At 44.1% G+C, this 23293-nt stretch overlaps 2 protein-coding genes across 3 annotated transcripts in view; one reads left to right on the forward strand and one right to left on the reverse strand.

Annotated features, from left to right (window-relative positions):
* The window catches only part of LOC134754705 (uncharacterized), a 19862-nt gene extending 19177 nt beyond the window's left edge, over positions 1-685 (reverse strand). Inside the window, exons 1-4 of the mRNA XM_063691040.1 lie at positions 515-685; positions 332-420; positions 120-245; positions 5-45 (exon numbers count right to left, since the gene is read on the reverse strand). Coding sequence (XP_063547110.1) covers positions 5-45; positions 120-245; positions 332-420; positions 515-542 — 284 coding nt within the window. The 5' untranslated portion in view covers positions 543-685. The remainder of the gene's footprint in view (positions 1-4; positions 46-119; positions 246-331; positions 421-514) is intronic.
* A 1966-nt stretch (positions 686-2651) lies between these two features.
* Positions 2652-23293, forward strand: part of LOC134754277 (ras-specific guanine nucleotide-releasing factor RalGPS2) — a 52166-nt gene continuing 31524 nt past the window's right edge. The window contains exons 1-7 of one of the 2 annotated variants that reach the window (XM_063690500.1): positions 2652-2771; positions 3077-3171; positions 3264-3391; positions 6720-6996; positions 15944-16107; positions 16367-16509; positions 19387-19597. In XM_063690500.1, coding sequence (XP_063546570.1) covers positions 3121-3171; positions 3264-3391; positions 6720-6996; positions 15944-16107; positions 16367-16509; positions 19387-19597 — 974 coding nt within the window. In that variant the 5' untranslated portion in view covers positions 2652-2771; positions 3077-3120. Of the gene's footprint in view, positions 2772-2935; positions 3172-3263; positions 3392-6719; positions 6997-15943; positions 16108-16366; positions 16510-19386; positions 19598-23293 lie in introns of those variants that run through there. The other variant, XM_063690499.1, reaches the window with a different exon arrangement.

Consider the following 23293-nt stretch of genomic DNA (forward strand, 5'->3'; position numbering starts at 1 on the left):
TCCCGTTTCTTGACATTTTCTTCTAAATAGACGTCTCAAATACATCTAAAACAACGTAAACAATAACAAAACATTTCTTTTCACATACGAATTCTATCGCAAATTATAGTTAATGATACCTGATAGTTAAAGGCAGAGATGTCATTGTTGCCCAAACATCCATTTAGAAGACGCACGATCAGCTCGGTCAGGAGGGAACTAGCCGATTCTTCCGTTCCATCTGTCAGAAGAGCCTCTTCAAGTTCCTTGCAAACATACATACCGCGTTATTATGGTGATAGTTATTAATGACACAAAATATCATATACAGAAGAAAGCAAGCAATACTCACTTCAATGTCAAAATCCAGAAGATTGAACGCAGTCCTGAATAAGGAACAAAAGTACGCGATACTGGGCACTTCCCACCATGACTGAATATCTAGAAACCGTGAGAAATTCATTCAGACATCACTTTTATGGATACTTTTCTGGAGAAAAACACGCAATTGATCTTCGTGCTCACTAAAACCCACCTAAAATACCTATAAAAGATGGAAACATAACCTAAAAAACGTACGCTTTAACAGTTAGATTCCCTAACTAAGTCAAAACCATGTTTTTCGTTCAGAAAAAGGAATTTTATCAAATTTTACTATCTGAAAGTAAATTATTCTTCTTGAATATAGTAAAGATATGAATATGCGTTGTGTGTGTATCGCAGGACAAACGCCATAACAGTTTACATTGAACTCCACCATTCACAAAACCATAAATGAGCATTGATAAAGTAGCAAGTTCTTACGTATTGTATTATAGTTTTTTTATTTACCTTCTAATTTGGGCTTTTGTTTATCCATTTATCTATTCTAATTGAGAAGATACAATTAAGAGAAGTAAAACGATCACAATAAACGGAAGTCTCTACGCTTAGTTTATTTTTTTATATGCATCACTGACTGTACTGAGGGCCTACCGCGAACCACGTTCGACGTGTTGCCTCCCTGTCACACTTACGTACGAATTTATAAGTGCGACAGAGAGGCAACACGTCGAACGTGGTTCGCGGTAAGTCCTCCGATCACAGACAAATATGCATCATTTGGAAGGCAAAGCGGGGTTTACATTTGTCCAGAGTTGACTTTTTATTAACATTTTATTTAAACAACAGAATAGAGGGCGGTGACCTTTGCATATATTTACGAGCTTTGCATGTTATGATTTTTTACTTATTTTATTCTTACTAATCCTATTCTATAAATTGGAGTATTTTTTTGAAAATGTTTTTTTTTTCTTAATTAAGTTCTAAAGGCCCCTCCACACTCGTGCGAAGCCGCGAACGCGAGTGTGGAGTCTAGTTCGCTAATCAGCGTTCGCAGTCTGGAGCGACTTAATAAAAACATAATTACCGGTTGAAGACGTCGTAAAAGGCCCTCCACACTTATGCGCGCATGAGTGTGGAGGGACCTTAAAACGAAAACGTAAAATTATACCATGTTGTAGGGGCGTGGCCAATTGGTGGCCAACTTGGAGGATATTATTATTATTATTAAGCCATTTCATTTCCCATCTCAGGTTATTTGCTTTACTGTTTATTTGTTTCATTATCATTTTTTTGGATAGGAACCCCTGTCTGGGTATAGGCCTCCTCCAGTTTTATCCAGTTTTCTCTGTCTTTTGCTTGGTTTATCCACTCTTTTCCAGCTGTAGCTATGATGTCATCGCTCCATCGCTTAGCAGGTCGTGCTTGTCGTCTTTTTCCACTGGGACCTTTCCATCTAGTTACTTCTGCTGTCCATCGCTTATCGTTGTAGCGTGCTACATGGCCAGCCCATCGCCATTTTAAGCGTAGACAGTAGTGTAGGGCGTCAAATAATGTTGTCTTCTTCCGTATGGATTCGCTTCTTATTTTGTGAATTTTCCTTATTTTTAAAAGGCTTCTCTCCATCGCTTTCTGGCAGTTCACTAGTTTTGTTTTTATTCTGTTGTTGTAGGTCAACGTTTGACAGCCATACGTAAGGGTCGGTAGAATACATGTATCCATTACTGTTTTTTTAGGTGGAGCGGATAGTCACCTTTTGCTATTTCTTTCAGGGACCAGTATTTTTTCCAGCTATAACCATAATATAACCAAACGAAAACTAGTGGCGTAGCTAGGCGTGGGCGATGTGGGCCGTCGCCCACGGCCTCACGCCCCAAGGGAGGCCCCGCGCGAGGCCCCTTCGGGCTCAGTGAAAGAAAAGCGCCTCGCAGATGCGATTTCGCCCACGGCTAGATTAGTTCACTGCCATTAACAGGCCTTCCCCTCTGTCGAAACTCTATGACCAACGGGCATACACATTGTATGGACTGACGTTTATCTAACATAGCTATTTTTACGTTGCGGTCGTTACGTATACATTTGACGTGCCCCTCCCCCGCAAAAATCGGCAGACTGTTTTGTACAGAAAATTACAGACAAGGCGTCTCCATTTGGTTATATCCTACAAGGTGGCCAAAGAGAACCGAAAGCAAAGTTTTATAATGTATAGAGGCCTTAAATGTAAACCAGGCTTTAATACTTTTTTTTTCATACTGGCTTCTCTTCCTTTGGCTGTCCTTGTCTAATTGTCCATCTATTTTCTGCATAGACCTGATTTTCTGTCACCCAAAGAGCATATAATCACCTGTCACCCATCACCCTACTAATCAGTCACCCTAACGTTTCCAACTTTCCATCGTTTCGTTTTATAATTAGACCGACAGACATTAAGCTGTTGGATATTAATTTAATGTTATTTATGTGTGGCAGCGGTAAATACATTTTTCTATTATACTATGAAGTGAACGATGTACTTGTTAATTTATAGTCAGGATTATTTCAGTACGCAAATAATTTCAGTCCGAATAGTTAATTTCATATCAAGTAATGTTGTACTTCGTATTACATTAAATTGACTATAATATCATTGTGTAAATAAGGTATTAGAGTTAATTGAAATCAAATAATCATCCAGTAATTAGATAATTGTGTCTTGTTTATCTCCTAACAGGATTGTGTTGGTGAGATTGGGTTTGTTGGAATAGACTGTTTTGTTTATTTGATTGGTATTTTTCAGCCGATACTGGGCTCGTCGAAGTATGCCCAATAGAATAAACAAATATGCCACGGGATATTCTTAGTGATAGCTTTTCAGTGTTAAGTATTGTAGAGGTATGTACATAATAATCCGTATATTTGTTGTATAACCTTTAAATATTTCATGAAAAATTTCTGTTATCATGCCTAATTTGTTATTATTGCAGCATGAAGATGAAGAGAACTGGCCTCTAGAAGAGAAACCATCTTGTAGACAAAATGATAAGAAAACAATACACATTTCATTGAACAGTCAAAAAACTAAAGATGACTGTGCATGCTATTATAATTATGGGTAAGTAATATACTATTTATTTCTACTGACTTAGGATGTTGGAAATGTTATATATGATAAATAAAATTGTTAATTAACAAACATTAAATATCCCTTTTGTTAACCACAATCATTCATTGTTAACCACATTTTTTGTTAATTGAGAATAGGCTAGATTTTATAAGATGTTTATATCAATGAACATATTGTACCCATTGATATGTCTGTTTGAACTCCTATCTAACTTAAAAGTTATTTCATTAGCTAGTTTTTGACAAACATGTAGAGTAGGTGTGTTAGATTTGTACTGGACAACCCTTTCTGCGATAAAAGCCTTTCAATGGGCGTCCCTTAACACATTGAAAGACTTTCCAGTTTGAACTGCAAGCCCATTCATACCCCTACCTTTGACTACCCCTTACCGAAAAGCTTAGCCAAAAATAAGGGTAGCCCCTTAATAAGGGTTACCCTTATCATGAAGTGCTTTTTATAAAGCTTTCCCTTTAGTAATGTCCCTTTAGTTCAGCCTTGCGTGAAAGAGACAAGATTAGTATATCAAAGAACGCCGCCGCTGACGATCGCTCAGATTCAAAGAGGATGTGTGCTTTATGAGCAAGGTAGACGATTTGTAATTAGCACGCTTATATGCTAAAAGCAAGCACTTTATAAGGCTAACCCTTTTTGCCATCTGGACCTTTCCAGGCTGTCGCTTGTAAGGCCCATCTCTCGTCCTGGACTCTGGCAAAGTGGTCAGCCCATCTCTAATTTTGGTTCTGGGCCTGGCTTAGTGCATCTATAACCTTGTTCTTGTTTCTGATTATAGAGTGCCTGATCTTATCTATTTTCCTTATTTTAAGCATACTCCTTTCCATTCCCCGGATGCACGGATGCGAAGCTGCAACTAATATGTTTTATTTTTAATTTGCTACTTGCGAAATTTTGTGTAGATAGATCTATTGTTTAGACATTAAGGATTGCAATAAGTCCAAAATTAGCTCCATGCATGTTTTTTTTTTTTTTTGGAATAATAATTGAAACCGTACTAATAATAATAAATAATAATAAAAGACGTTTATTCAAGAAGTTGTAACATAGGTACATAATAAAAGTACACGATAATGCTTACAAACTAATTGAAAGGGAAGGTGGCTCAGCTGATGTCTGTGCCAAAAAGGCTTCGGGGCACAGCAGCCCCAAAGGTTAGGCTAAGTGAACTATGATTTAGACATACCAGCATCAGCTGCCTGTCTAAAACGAAATAATAATAATAATAATAACCCGCGGGCGGGCTGCTTGTGGCGAGATGACGACCCCTATTCCGGAGGGCCCTGTCATCTGGCGACTCTGTGCTTGCCTTGACCGGCTGGCCAGAGTGGAGTCGCAAGAGCGGGACCTATGCTCAGGTAGGAAGTGTAAAATGTCATAACGCCGGCGGCCTGCTGAACGGATCACCGGGATCTGGCTACCGCAGACTCACCTCTCAACAACCTCACAGCCGCTCTGAAGTGTTGCCCTATTGTCGCAATGTGCGTGCGGCCGTTGTAGGGCCCACTAAATGAGTTGGCGAGTCACCAGTGTCACCACCTGTCTTACACAATTTTGAGACTGATTGTCACGGCAGGTGTCCGCTAGTCTCCCCCCATAGCCCATTATCCAGTCCATCCAACATTCAAATCAATAGCCCATGACCTTAGTTCCCATCGCAGCACAAAAGTGCTGCACTGCAATAGTCTTTGCACCTGGCGGGGACCATCTTCGGATGTATCACATTGTGCTTTCGGGGATGGTATCCGCCACGTGTATCCCTTGCTTTTAAATTAAATTGTCTCCTCACGCCTCCCAAAGGTCCGGGACCCCATGGTCCCGAGATGTGGAAAAGACATACAAATAATAATAAGAAGCCCCCAGGGCAGCTTGTGGCGTGCTGAATGGGAAGTGACGTCCCTTGGGTCCCATACCCCCGAGAGTCGGTCAAGCCCCTCTCTCCGGCTTGCCTTCATTGGCCTGCTGGAGTGAACACTGAGCAGGGGCCGCAGGACTCTCACCTCTGGCTTGCCTTTACCGGCCGTCCAGAGTGGGGTGTCAGAGCTTTATGCTCGCAGGGTGGAAGTGAAATATGCATAAGACGCGAGTTGGCACAGTGGCTGTTAGTGTTTACAGCCACTGGGTAGAAAGCAGTGCACACCTCTCCACAACCTGAGCCACTCACGCGATGTTGTCCCCTTGTCCCTCCGTGCGAGCGGCCGTTTTCGGGGACCCATATTGTGAGTTGGCGCGTCACCACTTGTCCATTTATTTCGTGTTTTTAAACATAGATTGGGGCAGGTGCCATAGTATTTCCATAGACCCGGTAACCAGTACACTAATTCTGAACACAATAGCCTAGTTTCTCTTGTTTCTTATCATTGCAATAGTCCTACACTAACCGGGGCTTGTCCTTGGGTGACACTAACAGGGATAATCGGCGGTTGGTGTCACAGTCACATCACCTTTTAGAATAAATTGTCTTTTTACAAGGGGTCTCTGCGTGTTGGCTTCGTCCCCACGCACGCCTTCCCAATGTCCGGGACCCCATGGTCCCGAGATTATGTAAAGGACGAACATAATAATAATAATTTCCGCCGGTTCTGTCTCTGCGGCCCTGACCACCGGCAGCTTGGGCCTTGCCCCGCTACCGGCGGCACCCTAGGTTAGGTTTTTTATAATGTGTTTATATATTTTTTGTAATGTATTGTAAGTGTTTTTATATTTTACTTTTATATTCATATTGTAAAAAGCCTAGCCTAAGAAATAAATAAAGGAATAATAATAATTTATATCATATTGTCTTCAGTTACCGCGATAGTTACTCATGAAATAAAACTATGAAAACGGATTATATCGCGTATATTGAATTTATAATACATCCCGACGTTTCGAATTCTTTACAGCGTTCGTGGTCAACGGGTGACAGCTAGCTATTGAGTCACAGTTTTATTTCATGAATAATTTATATCGTTTGTCACCGGAAAAAATAAAAATACTTTTGTAAACCTTCACATTATTTTATAAAAGAATATTTAAAATGTTGTAAAATTTTGAGCGGTTGAAACGCTCATAATTTTTGGCGCGAAATCGACAGCTATAAACTAAAGCCCCATTTAGACGGATCAACAACTTGCATGTGATTAATTGATTATTGTTACATTCCAGTACCTATTTGGTTGATCTATTGATTTCAATGTCACCTGTAGTTAGCAATGTATCCAATATTGCATGCAAGTACTCCTGCCGTGCAAATGGGGCTTAAATAATATATTATGCTATTAACAAAAATGTTGACAAAACTATGTATTATATTTTCACTAAGACTTGGAGACGGCAGCAGTAACAGGCAGCTAGACCCCATATATCAGTATAAAACCAGCAGTTTGCCAGCTGCTTCCAGCATCAATCAATCATGGGATGAAATAGTTTGCTCTGCTCTAAGATTGAGTCCAGAAGACATTGCAAATCAACTAACATTACTTGATCTACCATGTTTTAAAGCTATTCAGCCAAATGAACTGACTACTTGCTGTTGGAACAAAGCAAACAAGCAGACTGTGGCTCCAAATGTAGTCGCATTTACTAAAAGGTTTAACAGGGTGAGTCATTTGCTATTTTGCATTGTAATCATTACAGTAGGTACAAGTCACTTGCTGTTGGAACAAAGCAAACAAGCAGACTGTGGCTCCAAATGTAGTCGCATTTACTAAAAGGTTTAACAGGGTGAGTCATTTGCTATTTTGCATTGTAATCATTACAGTAGGTACAAGTCACTTGCTGTTGGAACAAAGCAAACAAGCAGACTGTGGCTCCAAATGTAGTCGCATTTACTAAAAGGTTTAACAGGGCGAGTCATTTGCTATTCTGCATTGTATTCATTACAGTAGGTACCAGTTTATAATGCACTTTTAAAATCTCTCTCAATTTTAAATGCTTTTATTTAATATCATCTGACCTGTAATTGTGTCGCTTAACTTCAAACTCTTATCATATCTACTTTACTTAACTTTAGTGACATTTTTTTGTTATGGTAAAATTGAGCTGATCTAATGATGGAGCCCAATAAATTAACACAACTACTTAAATTTTCTCGATTAATAGTTGATGATTGTGTAAACTTCAGTTAGCATTATTATTAGTTTGTGCTGAAATAGTATTTTATACAATCGTGATATAATAGAGAGCTTTTCAGTCGAGTACCGTGTTTAAGCAACGAAGCTTGCTGAGTTGCTTAAGTTAAGGTACGAGATTGAAAAGCTTGATTATATCACTATTGTATACAATACTTTTACTACGAGACAAAAAAATAATACTTTCAACTAGTAGAATCATATACTTAAGTAAACAAACCAAAAGTATACAGCTAAGATACGCGAGCTGCCGCGACCCGCGATAAGGGGGCCACTGACTATCAGTTCGCCGGACGATACAGGCCTGTCAGTTAGAAAAAAAAATTGACAGTTCCGAACAACTGACAGACCGATATCGTCCGGCGGACTGATAGTCAGTGGGCCCCTATACCTTCATACTCGTACGCGCACCGGCCGCCGGGCCCGGCGCCCCCGGCGGGTTGGTCAACGACACCTCCTTGTAACTCATGAGACCCTGGTACCTGCTCCGCGCTAAATTCAATTTTAAGACAGTTTTTTTCTCGATTTTGGCCACCGTAGCCCATGGAGACTAACAAGCAACGCTAAGCGGTTTTCGTAGGATATGGATGTTGCTATATGAAGGGTGTCACATGCGCGTTTATGACTTATGAAGCAATTGTTGGCCAACCAATCACAAAGCAGATACGACGCAGCAGCGTGTTTAAGTAGACTAATTTGCATTGAATCGAGTCTCCTTAAACAAGAAATATTTTACTGAAATGTATAAAGTTCTATTTTCAAAATTTTTATAATTGACTAAACCGTATCGATAAAATTCTTATGCTTGCGTCGGAAGTGCCATAGACTATCCAACGTTGAAAAGAGTAAGGTTGTAGTGTTGCATGTGAAGTCGTAATACACAGATTATACTCGACGAGTAGAAAAATGTATATTTTAATGACAGATATTTATTATTAAAATTAAAGTAAAAATAATTTATGATGAACTTCATTTACAGAACCACATTAACATATGTATTATTGTCTTGACTATTAGTTTTTTTATACACTCGGCGTCACGGAAATCGCACACCCACGGATTTTTGTTTCAAGCCGTTATAAACCGTATGTTGTTGAAGGTAAAGTATGAGTGTGTGGGTTCATTTTAAAGAGAATTTAACTCTTCATTTAAAAACAATGCAAAAGTTACTAAAGAGTAAAAAAAAGGCATTTTTTTAATAAGTAATAAAAATCGTATATTCATGCAAAAAATCAACAAATTAAAACACAATAAAATCAACAGAGATTGGAATACAAATGCGTAAAACTAAACTTTAAAACCTAGTGTTGCCTCCTTTGGCCTTAATTACTGCCTCCATGCGAGCCTTCATGGACCTCACGAGAGTCACGATGTGCTCTTGAGGAATAGCATCCCACTCCTCAATAACGGCATCTCGAAGCTGTTCCAGGGTCGCAGGTGCAGGATCACGTGACCGCATGTTCCGTTTTAGCTGATCCCAAAGGTGTTCTATGGGATTCAGGTCCGGACTCCTTGCTGGCCACAGCATAGCTGTGATCCCAACCTGATCAAGGTAGTCCCGAACAATCAACGCTGTGTGGGAGCGGGCGTTATCCTGCATGAATGTCAATCCAGGACCGACAAATTCGGCGTATGGAACCACATGGTCCACCAGGATCTCTGTGACGTACCGATGAGCAGTCATGGATCCCTGGCCTCGACCACCACCAGTGCGGGAAACACAAACGAGCTCGGTTTTGCCGGCGAGGGAAATGCCACCCCAGAACATGCAGGATCCTCCTCCGTATCCGACGGTTTCTTCAAGACAGGCCTGTGAATAACGTTCCCCTTGCCTCCTGTACACTCTTCTGCGCCTATCGTTGCTGAAAAGACACACCCTGGTCTCATCGGAGAAGAGAACAGCCTTCCATTGGTCGACCGTCCAATCCTTGTGTTCGCGAGCAAACTCACGTCTGATTCGCCGATGCTCTGCCGTCAATTTGGGACCCGTAGCCGCTCTATGGGGCATGATCTTCTTCTCCCGCAACCTTCTCCTTACTGTAGAGACGCTCACCACCGTTCTCCGAACTGCTCGTAGCTGCTGCTGCAGCTGAACAGCATTGGAGAAACGGTCCCGTAAAGACGTCGACACAATTTAAGCGGTCGTCTCACTCGGAAGTGCAGTGTTGTCCTCCGGATCCAGGCTTCCTGGTGAAGTTTCCAGTCCTTCCTTGGAAACGGCTTATGTTGAGCTGCGGAGCAACCGCAGACTGCGTCATTCCTGATTCCACCAGGGCTACGGCTTGAGCTGATGCTGCTTCCGTGGTATCCATTTTCTTGGGGTCTCCAGCTGTTCCAGTGTGACCTCTGTGAACTCTGGATGCCGAATGACCCATATCGTAGTAGTATCATCATCTCGATACCCTCTTTGGGAGGGTGTGAGGGGTCTCTCCAACATTCCTGTTTCGGAGACTGTGTCAATTTTCGCGCCCCATCTTCGTGGGGCGGTCTTCCGCCGTCAGTTTGTGGACGGCTGTGCTATCCGGTGTAGGCCAGCTTTATCGCTACCGGCCGTTATCCAACCCCGCAACCCCTAGCCTGGTGATACCGTTTGAGCGGGGCCAGGTTTCGGGGCCGCAGTGAAGGCGACCGGCAGTTTAGGCTGGCGTGTGCTTCGTAGGTGTCATCCGAGTGTGTGTGGTGTTGTTGTGTCGTCGACGACGTCTTCTTCTTCCTCTTCTTCGTTGTTGTCGTCGTCGTCGTTGTGTAGGAGGGCTCGGGGGAGATGCCGAGCCCCGTGTAGGTCCGGTGGTCGTGTGTAGTGTGGCGCGATCCCTCGTAGATGGTCGTGGCTGCAGTTGTCCGCGCGGTCATACATGACCCGCGCGAGACGCTCGATGAACTCGTCCAGGCTGCGCCACTTCAGGTACTCGGCGATGGCTGCGTTGCTGACGAATCGGGTTGCTGCGACGATGGTCCGTAGCGAGAGTGTCTCCTGGCTCTTCATCTTCTGCTTGTTGTACCTGGAACAGAAAGAATACCAGGCCGGTGTAGCGTAGGTTAGTCGAGAGCGGACGTAAGCTTTGTACAGACCGACTTTGGTCCGTACAGGGAGCTTGCTGCAGAAAACCGGGCGGAGGTTCATTCGAGCGGTTTTCGCTCGTCTGATTGTCTCCGCCGTGTGTTTCTGCATGGTGAGCCGCCTGTCTATGGTCACCCCCAGATATTTCACTGTGGGTGACCACGTGAGCGGTTGTCCTAAAAGAGAAGGAGGTGCGGGCAAGTCTCGCGCTTGCCCTGTGATGAGCGCTTGCGTTTTGCCCACATTGACTGATAGCCTCCATTTGGAGAGCCAGTCAGGAAGGGCGTCGAGCGTCGGCTGGATCTTGGAGACTGCATGCGGCATCTGAAAAGATGAAGCATAGTAAGCGGCGTCGTCAGCAAAGAGGGCTAGTTGCGCTTGTCCTACGACTGGTATGTCGTCGGTGTAGCGCGCATAGCACGAGGGCGATAGGCAGCTCCCCTGGGGGACTCCTGCCTGTATTGGGCGGTCCTGCGACACCGTGCCTTCCACTTGTACGTGGAAGCGTCGGTCTGCTAGGAATGATGCGATGATTCTCACGATGCGGCGGGGTGCTGTGGACAGAGAAAGTTTGTATATTAGACCTTCGTGCCAGACTCGGTCAAAAGCTTTCTCCATGTCTAGGAGGACAGCGACTGTGTACTCCTTTTTGTTGAGCGCCATGCCCATGTGGTGTAGGACACGGGTGAGCTGCAACGTGGTGGAGTGTTGAGACCTGAAACCAAATTGCTCCGGCCTGGGTTGGATGTGTGGCGAGAGGTGCCGGAGCAGCAACCTCTCGAATACCTTTGATAAGTTGCATAGCAACGTGATAGGCCGGTAGCTCTCCGGCTTTCTTCTGTCCTTCCCGGGTTTGGGAAGGACGATGACCCGTCCCGTCTTCCAGACGGTGGGAAAGTGCCCCGACCGCAAGATCCCGTTGAACAGGCGCGCCACTGCCGCTAAGGTGTTTAGCGGCAGTTGGCGGAGCGCCATGTTCGGGATCTCGTCGGGGCCCGGTGCCTTCTTCGGATTGCAGTGGTGCCTGATAGTCGCCTTGACCTGTGAAGGAGAAAAGTAGATTGGATCATCGTGGGTTTCGACCGGCACGTTGAGATAGTCTCGGACGTGCTGTACGATGTCCGCTGTGTGTTGCGGGTCTGTGTCGGGGAAGGGCCTGAATTGCTGCTCAAGGCTGCGAGCGAGTATTTCCGCTCTGTCCTTGGCTGCGTATTTCAGGATTCCGTCGGTGTCGTCCTCTAGTGGGTGTATCGGCTCGGGTTTCGAGCTGAGTTGTCTGCATAACCTGTGGATGGAAGGAACGTGATCGGTTAGGCTATCGATGTGCGCTTCCCAGCTTGCAGCTCTGTGCTCGTTGAGTTTGTCCTTTAACAATCGCTCCAGACGATTGAGCTCGGTCTTTACCGACTGAGCCCTAGTCCTTTGCCACTGTTTCCTGTACCAGCGCTTTTTCTCTAAAAGCGCTTGAAGCGGCCTCGGGAGCGGTTTGCGCCGGTCTGTGGGCGGGATGATGTGGGTGGCCTCGGCTAGGGCCGCCTTGATGTCTCCGGTGATTGTGGCTGCTGCTGCATCGACCTCTTCTGCGGTCGATATGGGACCTGTACGGGGAGAATTTACCATGGCTTCTGTGAAAGCCGTCCAGTCGTAGCGGCGTCCGGGTCCTCTGTTGAGTCTCGTCGTCGGTTGGTCTGCGATGGTCAGGAGCACCGGCCTATGGTCGGATGTGAGATCGTAAAATACCTGGTGCCTCATGAGTGTATCGACTCCGCGAGAGATCGCAAAGTCGATGGTGGTGCCCCTGTTGTACACGTCTGAGCCGTGATAGTGAGTGGGCTCGTAGGGCCCTCCCACTACCAGATCGAGGTCCTCCACGATCTGGTAGATAACGTTTCCCGCTTGGGAGTGCGCGGAGGAGTTCCAAGCGGAATGCTCGGCGTTGAAGTCCCCGGCCAGGATGGTCGGCACGGGGGAGTCCACCAGTAGTCGTTTGAGGTCGGCGCGCATCTCTGCCGGTCGGCAGTGTCCGCAGGGCCTGTAGATAGCAAACAAGCGCAGATTATGCCTTTGTAGTTTGATATCTATCCCCAGTGCGGATAGTGAGGCTGGCTGGTCGATGTCCACCATTTGGTGGATGATTGTCCTCTTGACAATGACTGCTAGGCCTCGGTAAGCGTACCCGGTTTCCGGGTTTGCCTGGTCGAGGCGGTACACGATGTACCCACTGGCTGAAAGCGTGTTGGACGCTTTCAACTTTGTCTCGCAAATCAGCATGATGTCGACGTCTTGGCTGTGGAGAAAAGTGCGCAGATCATTAAGTTTACCGCTTAATGTCTGCGCGTTCCAATATACTACCCTTAAATCTTTCTCTTTTAGGCCGTAAAAGAGTGTAGCTGGCGAATAACTTGCGTTATTGCTGGGGTGAGCTAGGCCTGAGTTTGGTCAGGCCTAGACAGAGACTTAATAGCTAACACTACCTCGTCTAGCGTTGGTTTCAGGGACGCAGTCACCGCGGTTTGCACCGCGGCAACTATGTCCCTGCGCAACGCTGTGGTGTCGATCTCTGCTTGCGACATCCTCTGCGGTTTGTGTTGTGGCTGCGGCAGTCTGCGTTGCCCGGGCTGGCGTTGCCTCGGCAGGTTGGCGGGTGCCATTAGGGAGCCTGTGGAAGACTCCTCCACCAGGTTAGGCGTGTCCGAGGCCCTAGTGTCCGGGCCTCGTTGCGGGCGGCGGGTAGGCGGGCGGCGTGAGTAGGAGCGGGTGCCCCCTCGCCAGTTGCGCAGCTCCTGTAAATATGTCTCACATTGCTTGTGATTGCCCGGGTGGTCTTTGTAGCAATTTGCGCACGTTGCTGGCTCCTCTCTCGGTCGCGTGCACTGGTGTGACAAGTGCGGCAGGGCGCATTTCACGCATCGCACCGGTCGATGGCATCCCTGTGAAGAGTGCCTAAAGCCCTGGCACCGATAACATTGCGGTGGCCCGGGTTTACCTCTCCAAGGTTCGACACGAACCTTGGTGTTGATGTTCGCGATGCTTGTGAGGTCCAGAAAACCAGGGTTTTCTCGCTCCGTGCCGTCGAGCTGGACGAAGAAGATGGTGCCTCCTCGTCCTCTGCCTGTGGAGATTAAGCGTGCATGTGATACAGTATACCCCTCTGTTTCGCACGCGTCCTTCACGTCCTGCACCGTCATGCTTGACGGTAGGCCGCGGATTGCAGCTTTCATTGGTAGGGTCGACTTCTCCGGATGCTTGACGAACTGGATCCTCGGGTCGAGGGCCTGCTCGCTGCTGAGGTAGGAGAATACCACTCGGTATTCCTCCCCGGTCCTGGGATAGAACCGTACCCCGGTCGGTTCGACGTTCTCGGTTTTGGCCTCAAAACCGAGACGCTTGTTGATGGCCCTCAGGTGGTGGGCCGGGTCTGGGAGGACCTCGGCCAGGATCTGGGGCGGTTTGGCCTTCTTGGTCGGGGGCGGCGCCTGCTGCTTCTTCTTCTTGCTGGTTGCGGTATCTGTGGGCAGAGAAGTGGCGGTTTTAGGTGGCGATTTGGCCGCTTCCGCGTACGCGTTGGCGCTTACTACCGGCGTGGGTAATAGCACTTTGCGTGGCGGTGGCTGTTGTGAGCCTCCGGCGGCGGGTGTAGCTGGCTCTATCGTGTCCATCGGCTGCGAGACCTGTGGGCAGACGGCGGGTTGAGTAGGCCCACGCGCCACAGGAGTGATGCGGTTACATTCCCGCTTCTCCTCCTGTGCCGGCGGGCTGTCCTCGTCCCGTCGCCTCTTCTGTTGGCGCGCCCTAGAGTGCGTCAACAGGGTTGAGAGCAGCGCCGCCTCGAGCGGGCCGAGGGTGCAACTGTCTAGCGATCCCCGAGCTACTCTGTCGAGTTTCTCGAATATCGCCATCCAGGAGGCCCCGGTCATCTCGAGGCCGGGCTGAGGGCGGCAAGGTGACTGTTGGCGGCGATGCGGTGAGTTGGCCGGCGTGGTGAGGTTGCCGGCCGGCTGCGGCGGCGGCAGCGGACTCTCGGCGCGCAATGCATTACCACCACGTGGTGACAAGTCAAGCGGCGATGAGTCATCGCGTGACAAGTCACAACGTGTTGGGACCTGTTTGGTCGCTGACTGCTCCGCCTCCCCGTCCCCGGGCGTTCCGGAGGTGCATCTGGCCTCAGCGCCCAAGCCTTCGTCGGAGCCCCCCACGGAGTCTTCGAAGTCAAGGTCCTCTTCCGAGTCACTTGACGCCGAAGACCCCGTGTAGCTCCCACAAGCTGGTAAGCGCCTTGGCTTTGTGCACTCCGTTACGTCCGGAGAAGGGGTTTGCGTGAGCTGGTCGTTGGCCTGAGGTCGCATCACCCCCGTCGAGGCCGCTGCCGCGGCCGAGTCCTCCTCCGATGTGGCCTCCGTCCCCTTGGTAGGCGTCCTATAGATGCCCATGGCTGTGGCGTGTGTGTGCGGTGTCGGCGTGTTGACCTGTAATTAACACAGGCGTGAGCACAAGATAAAATACAGATGGCAGTGGGTTGAGACTGGGCTTGTAAACCCCGTTTGTGGCACCACCGACAAACGGCCCCGCTAGCGCCTGGTGGCTTTAGTTGGCACCGTTAGGTTTCCACCAGCAAACGATCTCAGCGAGGTCTTTTCAACACTGGGGGCCACTGAATTTAAAATAATAAATAATAATAAATCGCCTTTATTATTATTTATTATGTACTTGCACAACACTGGCGTTAACACACGACAACTAGTGAGTTGGGTAGGGTGCGTAAGTCTCGAGAGCGTGCTCAAGCGCGTGCGTTCCCGTCAACGTCACAGTTGCGACTTCTAAAAAGTAAAAGACCCATATCTCACTTTTACCCCCCCTTTTATACCTATCCAAGGTAACGCAACTAGCGACCCTTACAACGCGTATTCTAGGTGTTCTTTCAGAACGCCATAATTTCGTGATTATTATTATTTTTTCCAAAAATGCTTTATTCTTGCTTTAAAGCTTATTAATTGTACTTTTTAATAATATTAATATTGATAGGGGTATATACATATGATAAGAGCTGTATTCGCTTGAAACAAAAATCGGTGGGTGTGCGATTTCCGTGACGCCGAGTGTATATCACAAAACAGAGAAAAATGTACAAATGGTGGACTTCATGCCTAATTGCATTTTCCGGCCAAATAGATATGTACATACATAATAATTTGTGCAAGAGATATATTATATTAATAGTCAATTATACACATTATTAGAAAATTTAATTCCTAGTGAATACCTAATTAATATTAATAATTTTAATCCTAGCTATAGCAACTACAGTGATGTTTTTATTATATCTATATATGATGATTACTCTGTTGTTACCTATAGGTAAGCTTTTGGACCGTACAAGAAGTATTGAATGGCCAATCACCTAAAGCAAGAGCTGAAACCCTGACGCATTTTATTAAAGTAGCAAAAAAGTTACATGACCTCAATAATTTGCATTCTCTGTTTGCTGTCATATCTGCGTTGAATAGTGCTAGTATATATAGGTAAGTTGATGGATGGATGGGTAGTACATATATTTGATGGATAACAATAACGTGAATGAGCTTAGTCTTTGACACTTATGTGTAAGTAGCGGGTACTTAGGTATGTGTGTTAATGCTTTGCATAAATATTTTTAATATTGGAAAAAATGGTATTTTCATGAGTTTGCTGAAATTATGAAATTTTACAAAAATTTCACAAGTTGTGTAATACAAAAGTTGATTTCAAAAAATAAGTAACATGTTTATTGATGTTTACTAGATTGACAAAAACATGGGCATGCTTATCAAAGAAGGATAAACAACAATTTGATAAACTAGCAGAACTGTTTGGCGAAGAAGATAACTGGACAGCCCTGAGAGAATATTTGAAAAGCATATCTTTACCCTGCATACCTTTTATGGGTAAGTTCATTTAGAGTTTTAATAATATATGGAATAAAATGTTGCCTTATGAAAATTATGAATTTCATGTTAATATAATTTTATCACCACATACAATATTACGTATAACTAAATCACATTGTTGTACAATGAATACTTACCATCAAAACACTTGATATGGGAAATGGGGTCTGGATCACAGGGTAAAGGGCAGTTACCTTGGAGTGAAGATAAGCGCCACTGCAACTGAACATGAAAAATGTTATTTTTTTTAAAGTATTGGTTAAACTTAACAATAGTTAGGATCTCCTAGTAAGTATAGTAGATAGTAGTATACAGGTGGAAAAAAATAACGGGCCCTAGAAGGAAAGTGCCTTAAAACCTTAAGCTAATATCTTAATAATAATCTTTGAATGCAGATTTGTTTCTATTCAAAAATAAAAGAATGTTTCCTTTAAGTACGATGAGCTAACTTAAGGTTTTAAGGCACTTTCCCTCCAGGGCCCATAATTTTTTTTCCACACTGTAGAAATTAGATCCGTGGCAGGAGATCTTGCATCCACTGTCATAATTTGCCATCAGACGTTCATGTTGAGGAACACAAATGCCAGGTGATGTTTAACGTTATTTACCATCATCGCCTACTGTTTTTGTTTCAGAAATAATGTTTAAAATAATATGTTATTTATTCTATATAATGATAAAATATAGGACCGGCTCTCTATAAATTCGGGAGTTTTCTCGTACTTTGAAATTCATTTTTGACGTGATAACGTCTTATAAATCGATGAACACCGGCAGCATGCACGAAAAAGTGTCACGTTGTGGACAGATTCCATGGTAACGTTACGGCCACGTTGTGGACAGATCTCCACGGTAACGTGACAAAATCCTATCTATATATATAATAAATGTAAAAAGTACAAAGATCAATGACGTTATCACGCAAAATTATCCTCTGTAAACCGACTTTACAGACAACCATATATTTTTTCCAACTGAAAAGTTTTGCTGAGCTGTCATTCTGACCTCCACCGATGCTGTTGCCCGATGCCTAGATCCAGTAATAAGGATAGTATAGCAATTAACTGTCAAGTTTCGATGCTCTCCTTATCGAACGAGCGAGCGAAGCGAAGTTCTTACATTCAACTTGGAACACACGGCTGGATGCCACAGAGAATAGTTTGTTACGCAATAACATAAGTAAATTTGTTCTAATTTAAATGAACTAAGGTTAACGTGTCGTTGAAGGCATTCTATTTTACACCCCCGCCCCGACGCGGGGGTTAAAAAAAGAGGGGTGTTATATGTTTGACGCCAATGTCTGTCTGTGGCATCGTAGGTCTCGAACGGAAGGACCGATTTCGATGTGGTTTTTTGAACGTGAAAGCGAGTTTCCTTGCGGTGGTTCTCAGATATGTTGGATAGAAATAGATTCAGCAGTTTGAGGAGCTCTTTTCCAAAATGATAAGGCATTTTTGGCATAAAATGGATTTTTAAATTAATAGATATTTAATGGTCCAAACCCTTTCACGCTTGAAAGGAGGCCTGTGCCCAGCATTGGGACGCATATTAAGCTGATTTATTATAGTTATATTCATTAAATTAGGAGCGGGCTCTAGAGTTAGTATAGGCGCTATAGAGTTTTTGGGCGAACCGAAAGTTCTCAGTTCGGGGCGAACTACTCGTTATGTACATATACGCGTACATGTACATATATGCGTTGTGTTCGCTGGATGTATCGAAGGCCTTCGACAGGGTTTGGCACGAGGGTCTTATTAGCAAGCTACCGTCCTTCGGTCTACCCACTAGTCTTTGTGACTAGGTATCAGACTTTTTGAGGGATCGATCGATTCGGGTTGTCATTAATGACTGCACGTCCGATCGAATGGCAATCAATGCTGGAGTCCCTCAAGGGTCCGTGCTTTCAGCGACCCTTTTCCTGCTCCACATAAACGCATGAACGTGTCACTGAAGGCAGTCTCCAATTGGGGTGAAGCCAATTTGGTTGCGTTCAATGCTAAACTGCTAAACGGAGTCCATTCCATCTCACTCCTACTTTACGAGATGTATCCCTTCCATTAACCGACCATCTTGAGCTGCTCGGAATCTCTTTGACCTCGAAACTCAACTTCGGCCCGCATATCGAGTCGAAAGCACAGTTAGCGGCAAAAAAGCTAGGCATCCTCAACAAGGTGAGGCAGTATTTTACACCTAGGCAGCTGCTCGACCTTTATCAAGCACAAGTCCGATCGTGTGTAGAATACTGTTCTCATGTGTGGGATGGCTCTGCAAAATACCAGCTTGAGGCGCTCGAGTCAGTTGAGAGGAGGGCCAAGAGAATCATTAATGACAGCAATCTGACGAATGCTCGACTCCAAAGTCTGGAGCATCGTCACAAGGTTGCCAGCCTGTCGATCTTTTACAGGATACATTTCGGAGAGTGTGCCGAGGAACTGCACAACCTTATTCCTCCGTCCCATTTTTACCATCGGACTACAAGACAAACGGCACTCCGGCATTGCTTCATGGTAGGAACTCCAAAAATACGCATGAAGCGTTTTGCTTCCACATTTCTAATGCGAACTGCCAAGGAGTGGAACGCCCTGCCCGAGTCTGTGTTTCCGCATGAGTACAATCTGGGGCTCTTCAAGGCAAGAGTTAATAGGTATCTCATAGGTAAGCGTGCTCCACCGTAGACCGCATCATCACTTATCATCAGGTGGGATCGTGGTCAAACGCCTGCCTATTTATCATAAAAAAAAATACATATAGAAAATAGGCTTCGAGTCGCCGTCTTTTACGTATCGCACAAGGGTGAGGCCGCAGTAGCTAGCTGTAGCTGGAGGAGATTTCTAGTCTTGTTCTCAAAAAGCTTATGAAGGATTTTTGTTGCAGGTATATTTTTAACAGATTTAACATATATAAACATTGCCCACCCGGCTCGTTCGCCTCACCGGACCGCCAAAATGGCGGTAGTTTTAAAAACAATTGGGAAATACCAAACATCGGAATATGATATTACACCTTTGCCCCATGTAGCCACATATCTTAACAGCGTTCGTTATATAGAGGAGCTTCAGAAATTCCTGGAAGATGATCAGTACAAGTAAGTGTATTCAACAAACCCTCACATGCATTTATACATATTACCATAAATGATCTTCGTTGAAACCTCCAGTATTTTGCATTGACATTTTACAAGCTGAGACCCTACGAAAGAAAACTGTTCCAAATATTAAATTTGTTAAGACGAAACAGGAGGTGGGTGAGCCCGTTCTCAATTTTGAGATTTGAACGTGTATATCGCCGTCGCGCTGACGGGGGCGGCGCCGCGTAGCTAGTGTGTGTGGTGCACGCACACAGACGCGCACGTTATTTGTGCCGAGGCCCACGCGCCGTTGTGCGGCAAGTCGCGGTCCGTTTATACCTACTTATTTTCTTAAAAACTTATTTTTCGGTTAATATTCGTTTAGAAATAATAGTTTCACATTTCCATACACTAATGATGATATGAACGAAAACTTAAAATGATATATAATTTTTTGTCACTGATTTGCTCTTTAGAATTATCAAAGATAGATATAACTCCGTAATAGATTTTGTAAACGAGCAGTTTACAACATTCTTACCCCCGGAGTTACACGACAATGTTTTTTGTCACACTTGCCAAGAAAATCTAAATTTAAATGAAATAATAGGCCCGTCATATTTAACACAAAAATCACTAAACTCGCAATCTAGTTCTGATTGTTTAATATGTTGTGAGGATCACTACCAGCATTGTAAATCCAAGTTTGCAGCTTCGAACTATTTACATCCTTAACATATATATATATTTAAAATATGTATAATTAGTGTAAATATTTATTAAACAAAGAACATGGCATCGAATAGAACATTTTTTTTCGTTAGTTATTCATTTTGAACGCTTTGCGGATGGTTCAATGTAATTGCTGTATTTAATTCAGCCTGAAAATCGGCATGTCGACTTCGTTTTCAATTTCTTCTGCAATGTTAAGTTTGGCGACGTTGTAACAAGATACACCAAAAATTTGCATAACTGAGCATTTGAGGCCTGCTTTTATGCAGGTTCAGCCGCCTCCACTACAGCCTTTCTTGCACCCGCATGATAAAAAATTCAGAAGGGACGGGGAAGCTACTTCGCTTATCACTCTTATTGGGATAAACCTCTACTCGATATTTTCCATTCACATTGAGTGGCAACTTTTTCCACTCCCAACTACTTCAGAACTTGGTGGTTAGTTTGGTAATCGTGAAATATTGCACCATCTTCCGTTGTAAGCAAACGGGCGAGGTCAGTCTTAGCAAAGGCGGCCGTCTTAACATTTTTTTCAACATAGACTGTGAATAGTATCTTTAGTGTAGTCTCCACCAAACAGAGTTACTAGGCACTTCGCTTCATCATCAGCGATGTCTTGGTAAGCATAGGTTTGAGGAACATTCAAATTTGGTGATGAGTTCAATGTTTTTCTGAATTGTGCTCCACAGTTTATTCTTCTAATGCCAAAAAAGGGCAGACATGGAGTCGCACCCAGTGAAGTCGTGGTGTCGCACCTCTTTTTCATTAGTGCTATTCATTGGACATGATGTGGATTCTTTGTCCTTCTCAATGGTTTGAAATCGGCTATGAAAAATGTTTTGTTTCCAGAAAAGTGGCAGTGATGATTCTGGCCCCTTACGATATTCCTCAATCTCATTAAATTGTGGTGATTTGGAGGATCAAGTATTCAAGTTGTTCCTCCACGCATTCACTAGGTTCGAAACCACCTCTGCCTTTTTCTGGCATGGGAAGGACAAACTGTAAAGCGCCATTCAGAATAAAAGTGTTCCTCCAAACTAATTCAGTCTACCAAGCAATCATAGATGCCGATGCCGCAAAGTATTGCCTTGTAGCTCTCTATGGAGGAAAGTACACTAAAGATACTCTCCACAGCCTGCGCTACAAAAAACTTGTAAAAAGTGTTAGTTTTCTGAGGTTGACCTCCAACGGAAGATGGTGCAACATTGCACGCTTACCACCAAATTCAGAAGTGGTTGAGGGTGGAAAAAGACCGAACAGGGGCTCATCCTAATGAGCAAAGTGGCATCCCCCTCCGTTCGCAAATTTTTATCACGCGGGTACAGACAGACTGGAGCGGAGGCGGCTGTATCTGTGTAGTCAAGCTTCAAATGCTCGGTCCTCCCGAGCTTCAAATTGCGAAAAAAATAAAAGACGACGTAGACATGCCTATTTTTCAGGCTGAATTAGACGACTTTAATGAACCACTCACGAAGCGTTCAAAATGAACTTCTTTTTTATGCCTTGTAAATATATTTAATAAATATTTACAATCATTACTACAGAGGCCGACAACGCGATGTATGTATAGTGCTTTTCTCAAACGTTTAATATAGGTATATAGTTTGTCAAAGGACTGTCTTATTTCAAACATAGACAGAGAGAATCATACTATCTTTGTCTTACACTAGTACTAACACCCAAAAGAAAAGGATGTGTAGTTTTTTTTTTCTTATTTACTGACAAAATTTGCTTGACCAACTATATATATCAATCAAATATAGTTTTTTTTTAACTAGGAGTATTACAGCGTAGCAAAACCGTCTCGTGTGATGCGGAAGGGTCCTGGATTTTCCCCAGGCTACCATCCCCCCACACAGTCCTACCGCTCTAATGGCCCTAGTGCCATAGAGCCCGTCAGGTTCAAAAAAGAAAAAAAAACAGGCGTATTGGCAGAATGTCATAAACAAACCAAAAAGCAAATATTGCTTATAGTTATTTTTTAATGGCTGAATGCCATGATGCTGTGCCACAATTATATGTGAAATAGAAATTAAAAAAAAGCCACTTCCCGGCCTAGGCCTGCATCCTGTATGAAATTTCATTACAGACCTCTCGTCTAGCCGCGCCTGAAACGTGATACTTCTTAGCCTAATATAAAGAACGTAATATCAATGTTACATAGCATGTTTGAGAAAATATTATTTGTTAAGGATGTAAATAGTTTTCCTTTTGAACTACTCTCAAACCATTGTGAGAACTAAACAGAGCTAATTTGCACAAAATATAGTTTTCCCATTTTTAGGGTTCCGTATCCTAAGGGTAAAAACGGGACCCTATTACTAAGACTCCGCTGTCCGTCTGTCCGTCCGTCTGGCCGTCCGTCTGTCTGTCTGTCACCAGGCTGTATCTCATGAACCGTGATACCTAGACAGTTGAAATTTCCACAGATGATGTATTTCTGTTGCCGCTATAACACCAAATACTAAAAACAGAATAATATAAATATTTAAATGGGGTTCTCATACAACGAACGTGATTTTTTTTGCTGTTTTTTTCCGTAATGGTACGGAACCCTTCGTGCGCGAGTCGACTCGCACTTGGCCGGTTTTTTATTTTATTTTTAATGTTTGTGAGTAAACGGTACGGTTTACATATGTCATTCTTTACTTAAATAAATAATGCTAATTACATTTGCTACAAGACCCTTCTATGATTTTGTCCCCTTACTAGCTCGGAAAGTTGTCTTTTATCCTTCAATACAAGCGGGGAAAAACGCGTTTTATCCACTAGTGGGGAAAGTAATTTGACCTTGGATGGAGCGTGTTTAAGTAGCTTGACAGATAACAAAACGTAAATCGTTTATGATAATGATTCGTTCGATATTAATTATCATTAAATAAATGGTTTGAGAATCTAATGAAAAATACCAAATTTAGCTTTATTTAATGATTTTAAGTCATAAACCTTAAAATTCCATAAGAAACGTTCGTTTTTTTATAA

The sequence above is a fragment of the Cydia strobilella genome, chromosome Z (assembly GCF_947568885.1).
Source record: "Cydia strobilella chromosome Z, ilCydStro3.1, whole genome shotgun sequence".
Taxonomy (NCBI): domain Eukaryota; kingdom Metazoa; phylum Arthropoda; class Insecta; order Lepidoptera; family Tortricidae; genus Cydia; species Cydia strobilella.